This window comes from Drosophila persimilis, unplaced genomic scaffold (genome assembly GCF_003286085.1).
Source record: "Drosophila persimilis strain 14011-0111.01,24,50 unplaced genomic scaffold, DperRS2 tig00000732-arrow-arrow-pilon, whole genome shotgun sequence".
In the NCBI taxonomy this organism is placed as follows: Eukaryota; Metazoa; Arthropoda; class Insecta; order Diptera; family Drosophilidae; genus Drosophila; species Drosophila persimilis.
In genome coordinates this window covers 72182-97681 of record NW_020825345.1, presented here as the reverse complement: position 1 = coordinate 97681, position 25500 = coordinate 72182, and the positions used below count along the sequence as shown (strand labels likewise).

General features: G+C 51.4%; 5 protein-coding genes across 5 annotated transcripts in view; 1 reads left to right on the top strand and 4 right to left on the bottom strand.

Annotated features, from left to right (window-relative positions):
- The window catches only part of LOC6603268 (putative phosphatidate phosphatase), a 65657-nt gene that overhangs the window by 1879 nt on the left and 38278 nt on the right, over positions 1 to 25500 (bottom strand). The window lies entirely within an intron of this gene.
- LOC6603258 (putative phosphatidate phosphatase) lies at positions 1986 to 2966 on the bottom strand. The gene has a single exon (XM_002028209.2). The coding sequence runs from the start codon at positions 2964 to 2966 to the stop codon at positions 2043 to 2045; it is 924 nt and encodes a 307-aa protein (XP_002028245.1). The 3' UTR covers positions 1986 to 2042.
- LOC6603259 (putative phosphatidate phosphatase) lies at positions 3760 to 5146 on the bottom strand. Its single transcript, XM_026992371.1, has one exon. It carries the CDS (start codon positions 4982 to 4984, stop codon positions 3953 to 3955), a length of 1032 nt encoding a protein of 343 aa, XP_026848172.1. The 5' UTR covers positions 4985 to 5146; the 3' UTR covers positions 3760 to 3952.
- Positions 9529 to 11924, top strand: LOC6603260 (putative phosphatidate phosphatase). Its single transcript, XM_002028211.2, has one exon. It carries the CDS (start codon positions 10150 to 10152, stop codon positions 11206 to 11208), a length of 1059 nt encoding a protein of 352 aa, XP_002028247.2. The 5' UTR covers positions 9529 to 10149; the 3' UTR covers positions 11209 to 11924.
- On the bottom strand, positions 15696 to 17359 carry LOC6603261 (cilia- and flagella-associated protein 45). Its single transcript, XM_026992368.1, has one exon. The coding sequence runs from the start codon at positions 17316 to 17318 to the stop codon at positions 15696 to 15698; it is 1623 nt and encodes a 540-aa protein (XP_026848169.1). The 5' UTR covers positions 17319 to 17359.

Genomic DNA, 25500 nt, shown 5'->3' with positions numbered 1-25500 from the left:
AATTGAAGTGTTCTAGATAGCCGCAATAGCAAAAGCAAAAGCTTTGCCGGGCCAAATTACTGATTACTGCCAAATCACTGTAATTCAGCGTTTTCGGTTGTTATGATGTTCCACAGATCTGCAGGGAACCCTAAACCACGGTAAGCCCGAACCAATAAAGCTCTCACGATAAGGAAGCGGCAGCAGCAGCGGCAGCAGCAGCGGCGGATCGCTCCCTGGGTCAGCAAGCCGGGCAGTGACTCACGCGGCTACTCGCAGAGTGGCTACCTATTGTTCTACGGCAATGATGCATCAAATAGGAGCGTCAATGCACGCACTATGCACTCCCTCTCGCTCGGAAGAGATTCGCACTATCGGAGACGGAACAGAGCCAGCCGACTGCAGCGCCACTAATCTCCCGCCCAAGAATGGCCTCCATTGTGCGTACTCGCCCTCTCCCATCTCCATCTGTGGCCGCTTTGCTCCCCGTCTGATCTGTGTGACACTAGCCGGCGTGGAGCGGCGCGGCGCGGAGCGGAGTGGAGTGGGAGTTTCGCTTCTGCTGAACATGTGCACAAAGTTTAACTGTCAATTATATTAAAAAATGGAAAACATTCAAAGCGGGCTGCTGCCTCCACGCCGCTCCACTCCACTCGTACTGCTCGTATTCCGTATTCGTATTCACAGACGCATTCATAGTGGGACGTCAAATGGCGCGACCTTTAATTGGATGAATAAGCGACATTTGATTGAATTAAGGCGGCCCTGCCCCTGCCCCTGTCCCGTCCCGGCCCCAACCCGACTCTTCGAGTGTTTCGCTCAGTGGCTGTGAACTTTATGCTGGAAAATGTGGCATACGAGTTATGGAAAAGACTCCCTGGCGCTTACTGTAAGCGGTGCCCCTGTTTATTTTAGCACTTGTCTGCTGGCATTACCAACTGCACTTTGAACCCAGCAGCAAATCGAGTTTAAATGCAAATTATTAGGGCCCATCAATCCGTCTATCCAGTGGGTTAGCCCAATTAACAGCGCGCCCCCACTCACTTTTTTATTGAACCTTCATGATCGCATTATGGGTTGATGTTTTCACGTTTATGCATTCCATTCCGTATGGCTGTCACGTAAACAAAATTCGTGTAACTATACGATCGTTTATGAACTTAACGACTGCCGTTCCGGAATCCGATCTGTAAACTTTTAAGCGCCGCTTCCCGATCGCGACTGAGCGGCACGAAAAAAAAATCCCCCGTTCGGTGTCATCGGTGTTGGCTTGTAAACAAATCCATGGAGATTTCTTGTACTGCTGCCGATCATTAACGAACGAAAGAGATGAATGGGTAGTGAGAGGGAGATACATAGAGTGAGAGAGAGAATGAGAGAGGGGGTGATGGTAGTAACCAGTCGAAACGTTCGAGTTGAGGCAGCACGGGACTCGACACTCGGATACCCGGTACTCATATCTATATCTATCTATCTAATGATCTGATCGCTACACTTTTCTGAAATCTGGTAGATAGGATTGTTGCTTATGATTCTACGTATTCGGTTTTCTTGTAGTTGTAGTTTTTTATGCCATTTGAAGAGTGGAAAGTGGGCTACAGACTACTACAACTATCTCTAGTCTACTAATCACCTACTAGTCTACTTGCACTAGTCTAGTCTTTAAGAATTGGACGACACATAAGACGGACAGACGGATATGGCTGGCTATATCGTTTCGGCCTTGGATGCCGGATCAGTAATTTATATACCTTATGGGTTCCTTTCCTTCTGGCTCTTGCATACCCCGACACGAGTCCAGCATGCCCCTGCACTGCCGGAGTACCGTGTATCAAAAGAGACAGAAGAGCTCACGAATGAGAGGGAGATGGAGCGATCGTGTTTTGACTGTGGTCAGCGCGCGCTTATCAGTGGAAGGCGATCGCCACCACTTGTTGTGTGGATCGAAAGCTGTGGTTCGGATCTCGACTAAGGAAGCAACCTCTTCGAAAAGCTTTCCCCTTGGCAGCAGTTAAAAAACCCAAATCAAAATTATCGTTTTATTCCCGATCGATGTATCAATATCAATATCCATAAGTAGCCCGATTGTAGTAGCCCGCATAGCCGTAGATCTGCTCGTTCCGGGGCCACTGGCGCCGCTTCACGCGCACCTCCTCGAACAGATGGGCCACAAAGACAGTCACAAAGAAGGCCAGCAGAGCGCCGAAGGCGGCACCGGCCGCCACATCCGACAGATGGTTCTGATAGGTGGAGATGCGCTCCCAACAGACGACGAGGGCCGCCGACCCACAGGCCAGCTGCAGAGTAGAGCGCAGGAGTCTCAGCCAGGGAGCGAAGAGCCTGGCCTGGGCATAGAAGACCAGGAATGCCATGGCATACCAGGTGGAGGTCACGAACCCGCTCGGAAAGGAGTGGCGCACCAGGCCGAGCAGGTCCTGCGAGGCGGCGAACTCCGTGCAGCTGAAGTCCTCGATGTAGTGGGACGTGCGGTTCCCGGGCAGAGACGGATCGGCGCAGTTCTCAGCGCCCTCCTCGCCCCAGGTGGGCTGGCACACGTCGAAGAAGTACGGACGGAGGCGTCCGGTCGAGTACTTGGTCAGCCGGATGACCAGCAGGGACAGCCCCAGGCCGAACAGATACACGCCGATGATCTTGTAGCACTCGCTGATGAAGCTCGGTATCCGGGCGCCCACGAACACGAACCGCTGCTTCAGCTCCGCCCCACTGGGCACGAAGGCGGCCCGCAGCATCTCCACGACGAGCACGAAGGCGGCGGGCAGGGCGACGACGGCGATCGTGAGGTGGACTTTGGTCAGCCAGGGCTGGCGGTAGGGGTAGCGGAGGCTGGGGTCGCTGCAGTGAAAGCCCCGCTGGACGGTGGCCAGCTGCTGGGGCAGGACCACCAGGGCCGCGCCATAGACCCCCAGCAGGATGAGGAAGTCGATGATGAGCCGCGAGAGCAGACGCGTGTTCGGATTGCCGCACATTTTCACACTGGAGATCGGGTGAATGGGTGGATGGATGGATGGGCCGTGCTGGATGGGTCCAAGCAGACAGTTCTTTCAGCTCGGCCCACGGCTCATTTGCATTTCGATCGCTGCGATCGGTCCGACGATGTTGGAGGTTAGTGGCTACCAAACAAAAACTTGTTTCAAAAACCTTTGTTTGGCTCCAAGTCTCTGCTTTTCTGCTTTTCTGCTTTTCCCACTGATCTAGCTCTGGCTCTGGCTTGGCTCTGGGTCTGGCTCTGGCTCTGGCCTGGGCTGCTGTTTATCGATTGCTCAAATATGCTAAGGTCTCAATAATTTATTCCTAATTTCTAAAGTCGCCGCAGCTGGAACCCATTTGCTTGGCTGGTTGGATGCGGGGCGGTGGGTCTTGGCCTAGTCTCTGGTAGGTGTTGAAGCCGTTTCTCTTGTTGTTTTTTTGCGTGCTCTTGGCTCGTTCTCTCGGCCTGGACAAAAGCAAAAGTAACTGTAAATGTTTGCAACCTATTTTATCGATCGAGGCTGCGATTGATTCTCCCTGTAAGAATATCTCTGTTGTAACACCTCTGGAATGTGCTATTATCATAATCCCCAGCCACGAAATGCCTCCTAACCAAAGTCTTTCTGTTTTCTCTCTTTGCAGGTAAGCCAGTTCTATACCCAAGATCTCCGCTGGAAGTTGAAGGTTTGAGCTGAGATGCGACAACTTTCAAATGTTGCCAAATACCCGATCAATGGATTAAACACTTTCTACTTTTCTGCCCTCTGGGAAAAAACAAACTCCGAAACCATCTTCGTGATACGATACTTTTGAATAGATTTTATATTTCGCTAGAATACAGACAACAAACAAAAAAAAACAGGAATATCGTGCAAGTCTTTGTGTGACTGTGTGTGTGTGTGTGGGGGGGCTGTGTGTGTGTGTAAGTGTGAGGTTTTCCAAGTTGAGGCAAGCACCCATCTGCCTACCGGCCCTGTCCCTTTGCTCAGGGAACGTATCCGTAGTTGTGATAGGTTTGGGCGTACTGCGCCTGGGCCGGATGTGCCGCCAGGTAGGGCAGCGTCCCGAAGGTGTAGGCCGGCAGGGCGGGCGGCTGGGCCCCATTGGAGGCGGCCGTGGCCGGAGCAGCGCCGGCCTGGGACTTGGTGGAGCTCTTGGGCGAGACCTGCGGCTTGCGCAGCGTGTTGGCCGAGTAGCCGGTCTTGGGCCAGCGCTTGAAGGCGAACAGGTCGGCCACGTAGGCGCCCGTGAGGCAGGCGATCAGGACGCCCATGACGGCCCCGGCCAGGACGTCGCTCCAGTGGTGGTGGTAGTCGGTGATGCGGGTGAGCGAGACGTACCAGCCGAACATGACGAACAGGAACTGGAGCAGGTGCTTCAGCAGCTTGGAGACGCGCGTGCTCAGAGCCGCCTGCAGGTAGATGGCCAGGTAGAGCATCGCGTACAGGGTGATGCTGGCGTGGCCGCTGGGGAAGGACTGGTTCAGCTGCCGGAAGTTGAAGTCCGTCATGTTGGCGTTGCTGCAGGTGTAGCTGTCGATGTAGCGGCCCTGGTTCTGGGCGTCCTGGCAGGTGCTGCCGTCCGGCAGCATGGGCTGGCACACGGCGAAGAAGTGCGGACGCAGGCGCCCGATGCACACCTTCGAGAGCATCGTGGTGAACGCCACCATGGCCAGTCCGAAGAGGTAGAAGATGGCCTGCTTGTAGAGCTGGCCCAGGCGGTGCCCCAGGCGGCAGCCGTCCCGCTTTCCGGTCGTCTCGCGCAGGGCGCCACCCGGAAGCTGCTTGAACAGCTCCACCACCACGATCACCGAGGTGGGCACGCCGAAGGCGATGGCCAGCACCAGCTCGTGCTCGAAGCTGCTCTCGCGGTAGGGATACGCCAGTGACTCATCCCCGCAGAAGAAGCCGCGCTTGAAGGGCTTCCCCCACTTGTGCAGCAGCAGGCTGCCCACACTGAGCGCGGCCCAGATCAGCAGATCGCAGATCCCGCGTGCCAATTTCGTGTACTTGGACATGGCTGTGGAACAGTCGAGTGTTTCTCCAAAAAAAAAACAAAACTACCGACGACAGCAGCAGGAGCAGCAGCAACAATAACTATGACGATGACGATGACGGTGACGGTATCGACTCCACTGACTGACAAACCGCGCTTAACTAACCGAGCGACGAGGCATGAATATCTTGCCTGCCTCTGAGCTGCGAGCTGCGAGCCGCGAGCCGCGAGTCGAGTTCTCCAACTTGGCCGTGATTTCGGTGGCTCTCACTCACGGTTTCTCCCAGTATGCACACACACACACACACACACGGACAGCTCTCAGCAGCTGTTCTCGTCTGGCGGTGGTTCTCTGCGGTCCGTCAGTCACAAGTGGGTGCGTGCCACCGCCGACCGGATCCCCAATCCCCAATCCCCAATCCTCAATCGCCCATCGGGCGTTGGTATTGTTTTGTTGGTTGCTTTGGCAACGCCGAAGCTTCCCATCCATCCACCGACATGCCATAAACATTTGTTGTTTATTTGCTTTTTTCATTAATTACAAACGATTTTTGTGTGCCACAGCAGAGCCATTTTTCGTTTACAGTCGAGAAAAACATTCGGCCATTTCGCAGGTAATTGAAAGACGAGACCAGACCCATTCAAGCTGGGAGCTACTTGGGTTCTGGCGATGTTTCTCTCAGTGGAACGAGAGCTCATGTTTCGCCTATTATCTTCGCATTCCCGAAAACTATCAAAATAAGCACCTCATGCTCCATCCCCATCCCCATAATCGACTCTTCCTCAATGAAGAGCGGACCCCATTGTACTTTCATGAGAAACAGGTTTCACTTATTGCTCATAAACCAAGAGAAAATATTTAGCAAAAGATAAGCCCCCATTTAGAGAGCGAGAGAGAGGAGTTGGAAACTGGTTTCCCTCCAAGAGGTGGAGGGGAAGAGAGAGAGAGAGAGGTTCTCGCCTTTCGCTGCGCATCTTGTGCAGTTTTTGGGATGCGTGTGCATAATTTCCTAGTGGGCATCCAGTGGAACCGAGCCAAGAAACCCGAACACCAGCCCCACACCAAACTGGACCCAGCGTAGGTGATTACTCAAGTGTGTTAATTCGGTTTACCGCTGGCTAATTGTGGCCGCTGATACATCGTGCATCGATACCAAAGCGCCTGGGGTTTTCTCTTTTTCTTTGCCTCTTCGCCTCTTCGCCTCTTTGCTGGGACTGGGACTGGGACTTTTCGGCGGTGTCTCGATGATTCACGCCAGGCTTTCGATTGAACCGATCAGATCGGATTGCAGGTGATTCCGCCCCACCTGTTGCGCACACAGCTCTGTGACGTCGCCCGTCAGATGTGCATTCTTCGGTCTCCAAGTGTTTGACGACTTGGCGAGCTTTAAGCTCGTGATCGTTGGGGGCCGCTGCCGCTCCCTCTCCCGCAGCCTCCCGCCGAAGAAACTGGTTTGCCTGCACATTCTTTCCGCTGTTTATTTTGATGGCTCTGCTAATTGAAACGGCCAACAGGGAGGGCCGGCAGGCGTCGGAACTTGGATAATTGGCTTTTAAAATTAACGTCCCATTTTGGCAATAATTATGTGTTTATTTCCACGATTCATTTTTTGGTACCTATTATTTACTTGGTAATTTAGTCATTATGCTAATTCAGTGGTGGTTAATCATAGGACAGATTTGCCCTTATCATAGCTCTATAAATATGAAGCGGAACACAGTCAGACTGTTACGTCACTGCCACTGCAACTGCAACCGAATGGCCCTAATAGGAGCCCTGATTAAATGACTAATTGCTGGACGTTTTTGAGGCACATTCTTAATTCCAGAGGAGCATTTAATCAACGGCGTTTCTGGGCTTCCCGCACTTCGGGTGCATTGCACGTGCAAGGAATTAAAATCAATTCAGATCGATCTGCGCTCAATTTCCCGATCCGCAGTGCACTCACAGATTGGGATAGGTTCGCAGACCTTGACGACGTATTCCCCAAATCATTGCTACCTCATTTGCTTCGGTCCATAGCTGTCAGCTGTCGGTGGGAGTCCATACTTCCTGTCCACACACCTGGGCACACCTGGGCACTGGGACCACCGGCCCGCCCACTCAAGGCTCAAGGCGAGAAATTGCAATTGCCGCAGTACGAGTCAACAGATTTCCCCTCGGATGGTAATCGCGGAATGGTGGAATGCCAATGCCAAGTGCCACCACGGTGAGCGGCACGACACTTGCGCAAAACGCTGGGATCGTTATCAGTAGTTCCTCATTTGCATGGGACGGCGGGCCGGTGGGACGGCGGGGATCTCGCTGACACCTCAGCCACCACCTAATAATTTCTTACACCTTCCGCTTATCAGTCGGCGACAGTAGCCGTACCTCGAAAGGGAAACGTGCCAAGAACAAGCAAACAACAGTTTCTGCATCATTTATGTCCAGCGCGCGGCGGCTTCATTTCACTTTTCGACTCCACAGGAAGTTCTCCTCGGGTTCGCGCAACCTGCACTATGCACATATGTATGTAATACGTTGAAAACTGCTGACTCAGATCTGGTTGTTTACGGGGAAACAGACAGGGAGGGGCCGCAAACAGGGACCGACTGGAAGACTGGAAGACCGGGCGACTGGGAGAGTATTTATATAGTGGGCTTGTGCAACACGTGAGTGATGTGCACTGCATCTGCGTATTTAACAAATTATGTCAATAATAAATTTTGATTTAATGTCTGCTCAGTCGAAGGTGTCACTAATGAAGATCCCACTGCCATATAAAACCAGAAACCTCTCGATCTCTCGAGGCCCGAGGCTCCACGCTCGACGGCTTCTTCTCGTTGTGGTTTTTGTTGTTCGCTCGCGATGATCATGAATACTCGTTTTTTTGGCGCGTGCTGCGGTTGTTCATTGATACGGCTACGGCGTAGATACAGATACTCGTACGTACAGATACCTACGCACAGCGTAGATCGCGCCAGGGGGGGCGTTTTTCGCAGTGCCGTTGCTGTGCGCGGGTCGGCTTACAGTGTTACTGGGTTAGCGGTTTTCTATCTGAACTAGTTCGCAATATTTCACAATTGGGCCAAGGCGATGTACTCGCCGCTCTATGCTTTCGGAGTAAGTTCTGTGCAGTTTCGGAGGAATTTTAAGCACAAATGAATTACACAGTCTGGACTAATTTTTGGCATTTTACAATTTTCGCAATAATTTGTATTCCGAAGGGTGCAGCTTCCACAAATGGAATTAAATACACTTTCGGAATAAAATTCGGAGTAACTTCAAAAATCTCATGGATCACGAACAATCCACAAATGATTTAAATGCAAATTCGTAGAAATTTCGGAGTAACTCCGAAAATCAAAAAAAAAAATTAAAAATGGAGCTTATTGCGCCTCTGTAGACATTTCGGAGGAACTCCGAAAGCGTTATAGAACTCCAATAAATCCAAAAATGCAACTAAATACAATTTCGGAGTAACTCCGAAAATCCCATTTAACATCCAAAACACGACGCCCCTGTGCTCGCTTGTTCCGCTTGCAAATTTGTCAGTATGACCGCGGGGCACCATTGTCCCTCCGATTTCGAGTAATTTCCTTTCATGGCGACTCCGAAACTAGCATAAATTAACAGAAAATAGTCGCAAGCAATGCAATTCCCCTGTAAATTGAGCAGTTGAAATTCGCCATAAAGAAGCTCGATTCGTAGTGTAAATACAAAGTGGCCATAAACTGGCTACAGTTTATGCACTCCACCATTCGGGCCTGTGTTTGCCGTCGTCTCCATTACCGCACAGCCTCCGAGTCCGAGTCCAAGTCGGAGTCGGAGTCGGACTCCGACGCGGAGTCAGAGTGGGAGCCGAGCCTGAGACCCGCTTACTCATTGGGGGCCCGAGCAACGACCTACATCAACAAATGCCACAAAGGCACGCAGCGGACCGAACGCGAACGGAGCGCAGGGCCCAGCAAGTGGCAACCGACTTAAGTCACGTTGCAAGTTGACCCACTCGAATGGTCGAAGGAGACGGACCAGGCAGAGGCACAGGCACTCCTCCACTCCGCCACTCCGCCACCACTCCCATGTGCATCCGCACTTCGAGCGAATGCAACTCTTTCATTATGCGCAAATGCCAAGTCCCAGACAAACAAACCTAAACAAACTGAGCAGAGTAAACCTTGAAACAATTCAATAGTTTCCTCATTAGCAACATTCGTGCCTCGCCAGCAGTGGCAGCAGTGGCAGCAGTGGCAGCAGCATCAGCCGCAGCACCACCACCAACAGAAGGAGGCCGGAGGGGTGTCGCAGCGAGTGCGGCTGGAGCAAAGTGAAGCGAAGAAATACGAGAGCACTCACTAGCAAGAGAGCCTCCGACTTTGCTGAATTGATAAGGAATACAAGTCCCATTGAAATTCAATATCAATGCGAAATGTACACAGCCAGAGCACTGGGAACCTTCGGCGACGCGGTGGGTTCTGTTCTTCAGCTCGAAGACCGTATACCAGTGACCGTAGACCGTAGACTGTGTACCGTGACAGAGACAAGAGTTTGCTCAAAAAATCGACGCTACGACAGTCGGTACCGGCAGCTCGGCGGCAGCGCAGCGCAGCGGCCACAGCGAGTCACATTCGTCGCCGATCTGACGATCCAAACAAAACGCCAGCGTCGCTCCAGAGCGCTTCATAGACATCGAGCAGCGTGCGGACAGAGCGGTTCGTTGGTTGGATCGCTGCCTGGTTCATGGGTTGCGAGGCTAGGCGGCTAGGAGAGCGACGACTACGACTTCCCACCGCGAGTGACTGACAGCCAAACGCTCGTGTCTAAACTGACGGACAGCTGGTCTGGGCCATAACGTTAATTTATTTAATTCCGCTACTCCGAAAATCTCGCGCGCGAAATCAGAAGAGCGAGGCTGCTGGCTGCCTGCTGCCACAAAGGAGAAGAAAATCGTCTATGAACTCGACTCTGGAAAATCGTGCGCAGGTTTTTCGAAAGCAACATTCGCCTTGATAAATGTTCGGAAATAAATAAATGCGCCATTTGTGAGAGAGCCGAAAATACACCAAAAGGGAATGAACGAGTGCAAAAATTTGATTAATCTATTCCGAAACAGAAACAAATTACCACCCAAAAAAAGAGATCAGCTTGAACCCGAGCCCAGGCGATAAGAACGCTTCTAATAAATAAAAAGCAACCAAAAATAAATGAATTCAAGTGAGGCAAAGATACTCCGAATCGACTCCGAAAGTGCACTATCCACCATGCGAACGTTTAAGCGAGGCTTCTTCTGCTCGGACCTGACCATCCGCTATCCCTACCACGAGTGCACCATCTCGGTGCTGATGCTGCTGGTGCTGCAGCTGCTCCTGCCGATGCTCCTCATCAGCGTGGTGGAGATCATGCGCATCTGCAAGCGCTTCCGCATGCGGCTCTACCTGCGCAACCTGTGGCGCTCCCAGGCCACGTTCAGCTTCGGCTTCATCGCCACCTTCCTCACCACGGAGCTGGCCAAGCATGTGGTGGGGCGGCTGCGGCCCCACTTCTACCAGGCCTGCCAGCCGCGCCTGAACGACGGCACCAGCTGCTCGGACCCCCAGAACGCCGACCTGTACGTGGAGCAGTTCTACTGCTCCAATCGCAACATCTCGGCCCGCCAAATCCGCGAGCTGCACGTGAGCTTCCCGAGCGCCCACAGCAGTCTCAGCTTCTACTCCATGTGCCTGCTGGCCTTCTACGTGCACAGTGTGTGGCAGGGACGGGGCAGCATTCGAGTGCTGCGACACATTCTCCAGTTCCTCCTACTAATGGCCGCCCTGTGTGTCTCGCTCAGCCGCGTGGCCGACTACTGGCACCACTGGTCCGACGTTCTGGCTGGCGCCGTCCTGGGCGTTGTCTATGCCGCGATCACCGCCATCTATGTGGGCGACATGCTGCGGCCCCAGCGGCCCCGCACTGGGGTGCCCTGCCCCACCGCCCTCGGGTACAGCAGCGGCTGCCACCACCATCACCTCCACCAGTTGATGGCCGAGAATAATAATTCAACCACATCCACCAAGGTGCACTTTCTGGCCGCGGCCCCCTCTGCCACGATGACAACCACCACGCCGCTAGACGACATCCACAATTCAAATTCGAATTCAAATTCCAATTCCAATTCCGATACCGATGACGATGAGGATGACGATGATGTCTATAAGCCGCCCACATCGCGGACATCGACAACGCCGTCACCTTCTGCACTCGACTTGCCAAATGTCGTCTAAGCCGACGGGCCGGCTGGAAATCCAGAAGGAGAGAGAGAGAGCTAGAGAGCTAGAGAGCTCTAGAGCTGGAAAGCTGGCTAGCCGATGTGATTAGGCTTATCGTCTCGCATTGGGCCTGCCGGCTGCTATTTCGACTATTTTTCCATTTAGAAATCGAAGTAAACAGAAATATGTGATAAGCGCGCGGCGCACTCTTTACCTGATATGGCACCTGCCCCGCACCCCGCACAACGCACAACGCACACCGCACCCCTCTGGGCGATTTACGAAATCCGAGGCGACAAATTGTGCAACGAGCAATGCATCAATTTGGTCCGGCAGCGGCCGCACAGTGGGACAAGCAAACATAGAACTACGACAGTGAAGCACTCGAACCGTGAGCCTTCAACATTGAACATTGAACATCTGTTATCCTATCCCTGCTTCCTGGCCCGAGAGCGGCCATAGATCGGCCGTTAGGAGCGGGTCCGGGCAGCCGAGCACCTGGGATATCGTTTGATTGATCGACTGTGTACCTGAACGCCAAGTGTCAAATCGCTTAAAAATATCTAAGCACCTGCGTTTATCTACTCTTCCATGGATAGGACTCGACAGCACTGTGGGGACAGCCCCACATCCATGGGGAACCAGCAAAGACCCGAATATCGAATCGCTTTTTAAGATATCTGAGCATTTCGGAAGCACTTTCGTTTATCTACTGTCTGTCCCATGGTCGCCGGCTGATACCACTCGGCCGTTAAGAGTAAGATCAAGCCGCTTTATATCTTGGCGGTGGCTACTGGAACTCCGACACCACCACCACTACCACCACCACCACCCGCTCCCGTACCCCTTCTTCAACTTGTTTTTTTTTCCTTTTTTTTTTTGTAAACAATGCCGCAGTCACGTCGCGGTTGCAGTCGCTGCCGCTGCTTCAGCTACCGCAATTTCTGCTGCTGCTGCTGTTGTTGCCGCTTTTGAAGTGGGCAGACCGCCAACGTGGAGCTTGCCCCAATCAGCTGCGACAATCTCTTGGCAGCGACGTCGACCGCACTGCCAGCGGTGGCTGGCCGCTCTGGCAGCTCTTGCAGCTCTGGCCTGCTCGGCTGCATAGTTTCCAGTCCGATAATGCATTATAAATAATGTTTAAAAAGAAATCACCACAAAAATAAATAAAAGTATCGGATGAATGCGTGGCGCAAGATTTATGAGCAAATCAATTTAATCAAGTTTATTTAATATTATTATTTGTTTTATGTTAATTATGGCTAGCCCTTGACAGATTTTGTTTAATCTAAGTGTTTGTCCTCGAAGCTGAATAAATATTTATTGCTAAAATGATTTACGAATGGTTTCTGGTGGCCCGTGCCCCGTGGCCCGCGGCCCCTGGCTGGAGTGGAATATTTTCATCTTTCCTCTTGACCAACACATTCCGCCATCGATTGAATTTCTACAATTATTGCCCCCGCCCGAACATGTCCAGGAAGCCGCCTTATCGAAGCACCGTCTTGTGGCACCTTCTGCCGTAGGTTGTCCATAAACAAAGGCCACAGATAAGGCCAGAGACCACCGCAACCCCCTTCCGATGCAAACGGATAGATAGCGAGATAGACAGATAAATAAATGTGTAATTGTGGTCATAATGCCCCCTGTCTACATTCCAGTCGAAGGAGAAAACAAATACAGTCTTGCGGCCCCACTAATTGTATATGTCTGAAGTGTGTCCCATATCTAATCGATGCTATGTATTTCATAATCGCAAAGGCACCCCACCCCACCCACCACCCACCGCCCCCACACATATCACAGAAAATAATAGCACCGATGTGGGTTCTTAGTACGAACTAACTGAAGATCTCTGGCGCCTGGAAATCAGGCGTTTATCGGAGGGATCACTGAACAGGTATTCCCCCAGATGGTGGCGATACCCCATCTATGTACAATCAGCAGCCAATCAATCATGATACGCTCTAGGCAATTGCCGGGAATTTTCTATATCAGACCTTATTGATTTGCCTTTTTCAATTAAACCGAATTTTGTCTATTTATAATTCGCTATTTTCGCCCCCCGTCAATCTGTCGCTCAATGCACGGCTTCCTGCCGGTGACCTCCGCTGGATGCCGTTTCGCGGAGACACCTCTCCACACGGCAGCCAGTCGCGGGTCCAATCAAGCAGCTTCCTCGTTTATATTGATTTTCCCCGCCATGGAGCCATATCCATATCCGAGCATATTGATATGCAAATGGGGGCCCGATTGATGTCTTAAATTTGGGGCGCAATTGAGACCCATTACACAGTCACCTAGATATGGGAATGGGAATGGGATTGGGATTGGGATGGGGATTGGGATACTTAGCTGCAGATAGTCGTGCCTGTAGTCGTACAGAAACCACTCAGCTATCTGTCTTGGGCCGCTTTGAACTACCTACAACAAAGGAGAGGCGGAAAATGCTTCTCTGCGGCTGGGGCAGATACCACTCGTGCGAGTGCCAGCCCCACCGCAACTACAACAAAAGGAAATAAAAAGCCATAGAAATAAAACGCAAAACTAAAGCCGAGCAATTTATTTTTAAGCACACATATCGAAGGTATGTACAACCGAAACAGAAACCGAAACCGAAACGCGGTGCTGAACTGAACTGAATAAAATCGAAGGAAACCAAGCCCTGCCGAGGCGGATCCAAATCACTTTGCTAATACAAAACAATTGTGTGCAATCTTGCAAATACATTTCGGTGGAAGATGGAGATGAAGATGGGAATGGGAATTGGAATGGGAATGGGTAAGAATGCAGGGCACTGCAGCAGCTGCTTCTTATGTATATGTTTTCAATTACAATATCGATATTTTTTGGCTTTTTACCTTTTCCTTTGAAGCATACTCGTACTCTCGCACGATATATTTATAAATGCCAAAGATACCACGCCGTGGTACAGTGGGACTCGGAAGGGAATGCATGGCATGGCGTGGCACTTTCGATTGCCCAAATAAAGATTACGCTTGCCCCACTGTCCATGCAGACTCTTTTCCAACCTCTCAAGACATTCGGTCTCTTTTCGGTCTCTTCTGAGAGTTGTTGGGAGCCATGGGCCAACCCTTAAACATCGCTTTCGTCCCACTGTGCAGACTCCCTCGCACATCGGAGCATAGTTTGTCTCCGCTTTTCTATTGACATTTCCTCAAAAACTTTTCTCATCAATTCATGTCAGTGTGTGCCGTAAGTGTGAGCGAGCGTGAGGGTGCCTTTGTGTCTGTGCGTGTGTGTGTGTGTGTGTGTGTGTGTGCGGGTACTTGTAAATACGACAACGTTTATTGTCATTGGAATTATTACTGCCATATGCGAGTGGCAGGCAATCCCCAAGCCCAAGCCCCGGCCCAAGACTCAGACCCGAAGGCAGTCTCCCTCCAGGCAGGCCTCCCAATCTCCGAATCTCCTCCTCGAGTTGGGGTCTGTCTTCATTGTAGTTGTAGGTAGACATCACAATGGTTGCCAGGGGAAAACCTGTTCCTCGGTATGGCTTTTCTTTGCGCTCCCCTGCCCCTGGCGGGTGGGTGGATGGTGCGGGAGGAGCGGGCCAAGCCTTGCGTATTTGTGTTTTTTTTTTGTTTTTTTTTTTTTTTTTGCTTTTTTGGCGTATGCGAAAATTTAACGAATCATGAAATACGATAATTGAACCATGCACAAGAGTTCGTCGTTGCCGTTGTCGTTGTCGGTGGCATCTTCAGCGGCAGCTCCATCTTCGTCTGCCCCATTGTTTGCACGTGTGTGTGTGCGTATCTGCCTCTGGCCCCACTGTTGGTTCGCTGCGTATGTGTGTGGCATAATAAAATTTTATTGTAGCCAAAAGTTGGCTACCACTTTTTCCATGGCACTGAGGCCGTAGTTTTTCGTCTCGTGTAATTGTTTGTGGTGTGCGTTGCTAGTCCCCCGAGTGGCAGCGATGTCGACGGGGGACGGTGGCGGGGAAGGAGAGAAAACTGGGGCAAGAAAGAGGCTAAACGCCCACATAGTTAGAAATTAGCGTGCTGTGGGTGGCAGAGAGACAGAGAGAGAGAGAGAGAGCGACTCAAGCGGAGGTGGATGCTGCCACACGCGCAACAATGTCGCATCATCATCATCGTCAGCGTCATGATGGCGGTCTTTGATTTCGGTTCGGCAGTTACTTTTGTGGCGTTTGCAGTTTTATGGCATACTTTCGGGCTGTGCTGTGGGTTACATTTTATGGAACCTTTTGGGCACCGAGCAGATATCTCGCGCTAAGACTCCCAGCCCCTCCCCTACGAAAATCAGAAATAATAGATTTCGGCTTAAGGTTTGCCCCATTCATTTATTCGCTGTGAATTTCCCCTCCCGCCAGGTGCTTGGTGGTATTGGTAGTGGGACCAGCTTGACCTACGTTCCTGCATACTCTCGGGCAGCGGGCTGGAAGCCCACTACTGCTCCCAGCTGGCGCCCGAAGCTATGCAAGCTCTTGGCCCTGCCTTCGGACCGGGGTCCGGACCCCCTCAGCGTATCCGATTGCGCGAGCCCTGGATGTTCTTCAGCTGCTTCTCCACCTCCTTCAAGTACTTCTCGGGCAGGCAGTTCTCCCGCATGGCCGCGATCTTGGAGCTGATCACCTGCTTGATGTTGGTGTCGCGCTGTTGCTCCTGGTCGAGCCACTTCTGGACGCGAGCGGCCTCGATTTTGGCCAGGCGACGGCGCTCCTCCGCCTTGTCGGTCATCTGCTGCTTGAGGTCCTTGCGATAGACCTGGCGCTGGGAGTCGCGCTGGCGGTCGAGCGCCTTCTGCTTGTCCTCCTCCTCGCGCATGCGGTCCATCACCTTGTTGAACTCCTCCTCGGCGTGGGCGATCTCCAGGGCCAGGCGGTGCTTCATCTCCTGGGCCTGCTGGGCGCGCGACTCGAGCAGGTCCCGCTCCGTCTCCCGCTTGGCCATGGCCGCGTCCTTCTCCCGCTGCCGGTACTCGCGCTCCACACGGTCGCGCTCCTTCAAGTACTTGAGCTCCTCGTTGGTGTGGCGCGTCTCCATGGCCTCGGCGGCCACCGTGAAGATGCGCTGCTGTCGGCGCTCGAACTCCTTCTTGGCCAGCCGCTTCAGCTCCTTCAGCTGGCGCTCCTTCTCCTGCTTCTCGCGCATGTAGGCCATAACCCGGAGGTCGGCCAGCCGCTCCTGCTCCGTCAGCATGGTCTTGAACACATTGGACATGTCGCGGATTCGCTGCAGCTCCTCGCGGAAGCGCTGCTTGCGCATGTGGACAAAGTTGCGCTGGCGCTCCTCCTCCTCGCGCACAAGCTCGGTGGCCTTGCGGATGTCCTTGGCCTCCTCGGCCACCCGCTTGGCCTCCAGGTAGCGAAGGTTCTCGCGCTCGGTCAGCTGCTGCCGGATCTCCTGGGCGTACTTGGCCCGCTTCTCGATCTCCAGCCGCTCCCGCTCATCCTCGGCGCTCAGGGCCTTGCGCGCCTGCTCGTTGACCATCCGGGCCAGGCGCTCGTCGTCCTCCCGCAGGGCCTTGGCCAGCAGATGCTTCTCCTGGATCTGGGCCTCCCTCACCGCCTTGCACTTGGCATCGAGAATCATGCGATTGATTTGCTTCACCTCCTCCTCCTGCTCCTGCTTGGCCAGGAAGGCGCGACTCAGCACCGAGCCCTTCTCCTCCAGAATCTCGGTGTCCACGCTGCTGATCTTGTCCTCCCCGGCCACTGCCTGTCGCGCCTTATCGATGGCCTTGTAGCGCCTCCTGGTCTCCTCCACCAGCTGGAGCTGCTGGCGGTGGTCCTCCTCCTTCTGATCGATCTCCTGCAGCTTCTCCGGCACGGTCACCACCCTGCCCTGGTCCTTCAGTCGCCGCAGATCGTTGGGTCGCAGTACGATGTGCTTCGACCCCTGGTTGCGCTTCCTCTCGCGCTCGTTCTGCTTCAGCTGCTTCTGGTCGTAGGCCGCCGACTGGTCGAAGGGCCTCCGGAAGGAGACACAGGCATGGCTGGAGGTGGAGGGTCGAAACCCCCCCGGCGGCGGACGGTACGCGGCCGTCTGCGCCCTGGCTCGCGACCGCAGCTCCTGGCACTTCTCCTTCAGCTGCGACTCGGCGCTGACGAACCGCACATTGGAGGCGGAGAAGCACGGCATCCTCGGCCCAATCGGTGGTCAATGATTAGGCAAAACAAAAAAAGGATAAGAAACTCTATAAAATGGTAAGCAACGAGCACAGAGAACTGGGTGTACAAGAATGAGTCTTGGCGCTGCGGGACACTTGGCCCCCAAAGCGGAGCCCGTGTGCGCCGGTTGTTGTGGCAACTCTCTTTGGGGCAGGCCCCGAATTTGTTTGCGTAACAAGCGAGGGTCACCCTGGCAGCGCATCGCGCGTAGCGATGGCAACTCTGGAAGGTGCGAAACTGTTTTGGAAACACCTTACGTAACTGTAGAATGGAAAGGCGGTTAAAACTTGGCATTGGGCTGGGGTTTGGGTCGGGGACTGGGGCTAGTGGGAGGACTGGAGAGGCAGATAAACATATCCGACATCTTTGAATTGAAATACGATTTCCGTCCAGTTGTTACTCTTAATTTGCTTCCCACCGAGAAAGGGGCCCTTCCTCTCTCCCCCTCTCTGTCTCTCTCTCGCTGTTATCTCTCCTGCCCACTGGTCGGCGTCCTTCGTGGGTGGAGCATCAAAAATGCAACCAAGCATAAATTTCGGGGCTCTGCAGCAGCTCTATGATTTATGCGTCCTGCTCAAGGACAAAACGTCGCCAGCACATCCTTATACATGTGGGCCTCAGAGCCCAGAGCCCAGACACCAGACCCCAGACCCTAGACCCTAGACCCCACGGACCCAATCCTCTGACCAGTCCAATGATGTGTGTGAATGTGTGAAAGAAGTCAGCAATTATGCGGCATAGAAAAGCAATAAGCCAACAAAATTCACACATTGTGGACGGAACCCAGAACTGGACATTTGAGATATCAAGAGGGGACGGCTCCCGTTGCTGCCCAACCATTCATTCAGCCATCCATTCAGGCCATCCATCTGTCCATCTGTCCATCTGCCCATCTGTCCATCGCTCCACTCCTGCCCACTGGCCAATGGGGCGTGTTGGAAAGTCTAAGCTGGCAAAAGTTTACGGCCACACATACAAATTAACTTGACCAGAGCAACAGACGAGAGAGTTCAGTGCCACGCCCACATTGTCAAACACACACACACGCTCGCACAGAGAGAGAGAGAGAGAAAGGGAATCAGAGCAGAGCGCAGGGATCAGGGCTAGTGTGTGGGAGAATGGAAATCCAAAACCAAAACGAGTTCCAACCATTTTTGCTGACTTTAATAAAAAGTTTTTCTTTTTTTCCTGATGCTGGCCAAAAAAAAAAAAAAAAAAAAAAAACTTTCTCCTGCTCATCCATCGGACGCTTCTAGTTGGATGCATTGAGGCGTTAAAGTCAACTTAAGCTGAAGCTGGGACCTGGCCTGGGACTAAGGATGAGGCAGGGACTGGGACTGAGACTGGGACTGGGACTGCGTATGGTCCGGGCTCAATTTCCCCATTTGGCGGCGCCACACCAGGGGAAAATGCGTTGGCTGCCAGTCCGCAAATGTAAATTGACATTTTCGAGTGCACGATTGAGCAAATGAACGCTTTTTTCCTCCTCCTTCTCCCTACATATCTCTGTGGATCTATGTCTCTGCCTTCTCCGATTCCGATTCCGATTCCAGGGGTAATGGCAGTCAAGTTGTTGGATTAGCACTGCGAGCAGCCTCCCAAGGAGATGAAGCCGGAGATGGAGACGGAGACGGAGACGGAGTAAGGTCATGCATGGGCTGCTTGATTATATGCAAAGCATTATTAGCCAGGCGCTGAAAGCTAGCAGGAGGGAGAGGACAGAAGGCAGCAGGCAGCAGGCAGATGGGAAACAGGAGAAAGGAGCTTTCTCGAGGGCTCGAGGACATCATTAGCATTCTTAAGTCCGAGCTCAGGCCTTAATTTATGCGCTCAAGTTGTGTTCCGGCCAAGTTTAGTCCCGCCTCCGCCTCCATCGTTAATTAAACCCGACATAAGTCCGCCTGTGGTCAGGGATTAGTCGGGACTGGGGGGGGGGGGGCTAGATTAAGTTATCGCATGTGTGGGCCACGACGATTCTAACATCTTTTTATCTATCTCCTTGCAGGTGAGTGTCCATATCGGGTGTGTCCACCAAGTTGTATCTTATTTGCGATACGGGTAAAGTAGGGCTAAGATTCGCCCCAACTGCAGGCAAGACAAATGTTTTTACTTGGGAAAAATCTAGGAAAAATCATCTGCCAAGTCACAGAGATCCAAGTCCGGACGGAGACGGAAGCGGAGACGGAGACGGAGGCGGAGGCGGAGACGGAGACGGCAACTGAAATTGACAGCCCTCAGACTCGAGCAGAAAACTTTATCCTCAGCCATAGCCATGCATTTTCGAGTGTCTAACGCTGTGTTACGCATACGCCATGTTGCCATGTTGCCATTTTGCCATTTTGAGGCAGACAAAACCAGGAGTGAAATGAAGGAGTTGGACCCAAAGGGCCCATTACAAAAGCTTGAGGCCTTCAAATGCCTTTTGGCATATGATTCATTTGGGGTCCACTAGGAGGAGTCTCCCAGTGCCAGACATACACCGACATTCTTCTGTGTACGTGTGTGTGTGCTGGCTGACTTATTTGCATAATTTACAGGGGAATGAGAAAGCCACTAACCATCGCTATTTCTATCCTACACTCTCCCGATTTCCCAGTGAAGAGTTTATAGAAATGTTGGGCCCTGACAGACATTCGATTTCCGGTTGCATTTTCATAAACATGCTCTGGAGAGAGATTTTTTTTGAAAAACTTTGCATGAAATATTGATCGGATGGCAGGCAGCTCTCAAGTTCAACACCGACCCACTCCCCTCCGCCCCCGACCCGCCCAGAAGCAATTTCATACAGTTTCCTGTCATCGTCTGAGGCATGGCCCAGGACAAACAACATCACATTTATATCACATGGAGGAGGACTCCCGGACTCCCGGAATCCCGGACTCCCGGCCTCACATGCACACATGTTTCATTCCCTTGTTGTTCTTGTTCTTGTTCTTGTTATGGTTCTCGTTCTCGTTCTCGTTGTCGTTTTTACTTTTGTGAGTTTATTTATTTGCCCACATATTTCGTAGTCGCACCGTTAAACTTATGCTTTGGTCAATTTTTTATTGTAAATCCCAGCACTTTGCATCTTTTCGCACATTCGCATTTTCATTGCGAATTAATTCTGCTTTTTCCTATATTTTATGTGCAACCTTTTTGCACGGGAAGCCCGGCCCGGCCCGCCCGTCTCTTGATTTATCTGCGGCATATTTCTGGGCCAGAACTCATGCTAACCCAAATCCCTTGATTGATTGAACCAAATGACACACAGAACTCTCGGATAGGCAGCCCTGCTCTGCTCTGCTCTGCTCGACTGCTGGTTTATTTACTTGAGTATTTGGCTCACAATCAAATCCAATCCAATCCAAACCAATCCAGAGTCTCCGGTCTCCGGGCTCCGAATGGAGGCAATTATTTTGCCCTTTTGTGTCAATGGAGTCGGGGAGGGGGGGCAGAAAGTAGGAGGGGACTAATTAAAATACTCAAGTACCGTGCCTCTGACAGTCGCCGGCAAAGAAGTCATACATTTGACTTGATTCCATATACTGGTATACGTACTCGTATTTATTATCAATCAAGCGCTCTCTGACCCAGATACCCATGGAAATCTATCGGGACGGGGGGGGGGGCCGTGTGTGGGTGGGAGGCTGTATTGAGCAAATGCAAATAGCTTCCATTTCCCATGATGGATGGAGTCTTAAATCTTCCACTCTTTCGCCATAACTCACCAGAGAGTTCCCATCGGCAATTGCAGCGACAAACAAAATTTCTTCGGAATAAAATTTTAATCATTCCGCAGACCAAACGGGTTCCGCTCCCCCTCTCCTCTCACCACCCTCCTCTCTCCAGGGACGGTTCACTCCTCGCATGGACAGCGATGGCAAAAATATAATTTATATTTAATCCAGCACACAAACAAGTCATTAAGCATATTTGGCCAGACCGGAGGAACTGGTGCTGGGTACTGGCCTGGCCCGGCCCGGCCCGGCCCGGCCCAAAACCAAGGGCACTGACATGGGGCCGCCGCATGTAAAAATGAAATTTATGAAGACTGCAACAAAGAATTACGGTGTCCCTGTCTGCAGGGTCCGATCAGGTTGCGACAGTGGCAGGGACAGGGACAGGGACAGGGACTGGGCCGTGGCCGTTGCACGGAATGGAATGGAACCACGGAATTGCCAGATTGGGGACTGCTGTAGATGTCCCGTTTCGTTTCGTTCCGTTCCGTCCTGTCCCTTTCCCTTATTTATGGGCATGTTGATAAGATGTCAGGTTCTCTGGTTTGTGAGTCACTTGGTCCACATCCACAGCCACATCCACAATCCACATCATCGATGCGCAATTTGTCATTAATGTTTGCGATTCTTAATAGACTCGATTCCCATATATGGGCTGGACGTACATACTCGCATGTCTGTAAGTATAAGCCAATAATTGGCTCGATTTGAATTCACTGTAGTGGCCGCCGCTCGCTGAATCAACTACGAATTCGCAGAAATTCAATTGAAATGATTTGAATTCATATTCATAAGGCATAGGCCGCCAGAGAGAGACACATAGCCAGAGATAGAGAGAGAGAGAGAGAGAGTGTGCCTGTCCGGGAAACCACATGCGTACGTGTGCACTGTTCCATGGAGAGATCTGCCGTCATGTCCATGCCATGTCAGGGCTGGCGCCGCCCGAACCTCGAGCTGTGGGCCAGTGCCTCAGAGAGCCACAGACCGATGACGACGGCGACGGCGACGGCGACGACTGCGATTGCGATTACGTGATGTTTTAATCAATTTTTGTTTGCCGCATTTGCAAATTGGCTGCAGGAAGGCAGCAATACGAGGATGAGAAGCAGAGGTTCGAGGAACCGGGGGGTCGAGGGACGTCAGAATGTTCCATGTAAACAAAGTGAAGCTGCCAAGTGCAAAAATTATGGCAGAAGCGACGACGAAAATGTTTATGCAAATTTGCAAATGTTTTAATTGATTAACGACCAGCGAAGTGTGCCGGTTCAACATCTCCCTTTCTCTGTCTCTGTCTCCCTCTCACTCTCTCTTTCTCTCTCTGTGTCTCTGTCTCTCTGCATTTTTTGCGGTTGTCATTGCATATTCAACGGAAATATTAAAAATTCTTCGGCTGTAAATTTGCTTGAAGAAATATTAATTGATTGTCGAGCAGACAGCAGCGCTGCGATTATTGAATTTTAAGTTTTACTCTCTTCAATTTACTCTGCAACTGATTGGGTTTAATTAAAGTCAGATGAAACCCCGAAAAGATATATATTTTTAAAGCAGATTTGCCCAAAATCTGAGAATATTCAGTCAATGGTTGGCCCTCGGCAGCCCATCGTTTTCAGGAAGATCTATTAAGAATCATTTTTGACTAGTTGGGGATATGTTATAGCCAAGACAAGAGCTATCTTGAACATTAGAAGATAAGAAACTATGAAAGGGAAGAGTTTGGGGCTTCCCAAGCTCGAATCATGTATAGTACATATTATAGGGGGCAAAAAGTCCACCAAAAACCGATTATTTGTACCTATTTTATATTATAAATTTATTGAAACTGAACTAATTTAATAAATTAAAACACAATTAGATCAACTTTGATGGGAAAACCCAAATTAACAAGGAATTGTTTGGTATTTTTATACTCATGTCTTGCCTTACTTTTATCTCCTGTATGAAAGATAATTCTTAATAAAAGATATTCCTCAAAGTCTGTCTAAGATATTGAACTATTTAAAAAAGAAACCCAACAAATAGGCTGACGCTATATTTTGTAGATTTTATTACCTCGGAATTGGGCAACGTAATGTAACAGATGCCTCCGAGGATTTTTAACATAAAGAAATGGGTTGTATATTAAATAATTTGGAAAATTAACACTTTTAACCCCAAGGTATACTTTTAAAACCGTACGTTAAAATTTTTAAAAATTATTTTTATTCACCTTTTTTGTTTTCATTATTTTTTGTTTAGCATTTAACTTAGCGCCAGAATGGATCTTTAAATCTTTGAGCTAGATATTTTTGGAGTGAAATAAGATAATTAATAATTAGAAATTCAGGACTTACTTCCCTAAAAAGGAATAGTTGAGGCGTTCAGTGGAAAGAAGAGGAACATTCTCTAGCCTCCGAAATGTAGAGTTTGACTCGCTTTGGCTTTGGATAGCATTTCGTAAAGGGGAAATTGGGCTAAATGGAAATCGGGGAAGCTGTTTTCATCTTCTTTGGGTAACCTCATTGCCTATGGAGTCCGGCCGTAATCCCTCTTTGCCACAGCTGACGCCCTTCTGACGCACGGCTGTGGTCACTTCACTTCGCTTCACTCCACTCCACTGCACTTCACTGTCCAGGACCGTGGCTGGGGACGGGGCCGGGGCCCGACGTCTCTCTGGCCATTAAAACCAAAACTCAAACTTGACCGCCAGAGCCAGCCACGTCAAGCGCTTTGCAGACACACAGGAGGGACTGTACTGGAGAACGGAGAGTGGAGAATGTTGATTGGGGAGTGGGGAGAGGGGGGAGGGACATGGGAGGCCAGGGCAGGACAGGACAGGACAGGACTCAAACGACGGAGCATAAAGCCCCCAAGTTGAAAAACCAATAAACAAAAACCGAAACCTGCGGGGAGGAGAGGTCAGGAAACGCACTCTGAGGACTTGGCCGGGTCCGCTGAGAAATAAATTACATACAAAATAACTGCAATACATGTAAATAAAAGTGGGCAGCCTCCACCGCCCACCTCAGTGGCTGGCACTGCCATACTGCCACACTGCCACCCTGCCACACGGTGGAGCCTTGGGTGCTCTGATGCTCTGATGCTCTGGCGCTCTGGCGCTCTGCTCGGGTCTGCTCTCCTGGCCGTGTCTGGTCGACGTCAGCGTCTCATCAACTGGCAGCCGAGTAAAAAGTCAGCTCAGGGAGCAGTCAGCAGCTAGCAGCGAGCAGCCAGAAGGCGGAAGGCGGCAGGCGGTATTCAGCCATTGTCCTGGGCATCCTGTGTGCGTATGTGTGTGTGTGTGTGTGTGTGTGTGTGTGTGGAGTGTATGTGTGGTGGGACCAAAGGACTTTCAAGCTTGCCACATGGCTGCTGTCCGGGGTAGCGACATTTTGACGGCCCCCAACCATGGGGCGAGGCCTGGGGCCCGAGGCCAGAAGTATCACTTGTCAGATTAATTTACGTGTTTGTCCTGCCGCCACAGCGGAAGGAGCCACCCAGGACTACAGCTCTGTCGCACGCTCTTCCTCTTCCCCTCTCTCCATCCCTTTGGTGTGTCCTGACAAAGAAATCAGCTGCTGCCCCCCCCCCTCCGCTCCTGCTGCCACTGCCACTGCCACTGCCACTGCTTCTGTGGTGTTGCACTTGCAAAAAACCGGAGCTGAGGCATGTCGCCGTCGCATTTACTTGGAGTAGCCACCCCGCAGACCACCACTCAGTCCCCCGCCCCTCCCCCTTTCGCCGCCACCGGTCTATGCAAATGTTGTGTCCTTTAATATGCTCAAAATTTAAATGGACAACGCAGGCGGCCGGGCCCTCTCCACGGAGTGAGTGTTTTTCCAGGCCGTACATAAACGCAACATGCTTTAATATTACCGAGGAAGTTTCTGGCTGGACGACAACGGCAACGGCAACGACAACGACAACGCCCACCCGGAGTCGCCTTGTGCCTTGGTGCAGGCCCCTGCCTTGTTATTTGGCATTTTTCAATTTGTAGCCAGAAAGCAGGGGGGCGGGCGGGAGTGGAGCTGCATGTAGACCCCACATTGGGGTGGACACAATGGGCTCAAGACGTTTACCCCTCGATAAATGAAAATGGATGCAGGTCGATGGTCGTTAATTGAGCAATAAACAGATCTCATGAGACATCTTGTCATATCCATGGGAATGGAGTTCGAGCTGTCCACATATAACTTTTTCTTGTACAGTCCCGTTTAATATCGATTAACGATAAACGAAAAACGCATCTCACGCTTAAGAATTGTGGATTTAGAGAGGACAAACAGTGTCCTCGCCTCGAAGCTATTCCTAGTCGATAAATGATGCAGGAAGAATCGATTATCGACTGTCAGGTGGGGCATAGTCCAGCCAATTTCTGATTCCATTCGATTTATCTACTTCGCATCCACTGTATCATCTCGTTCCCTATCCCTATCCCTATCGCTGTCGCTTGATTTT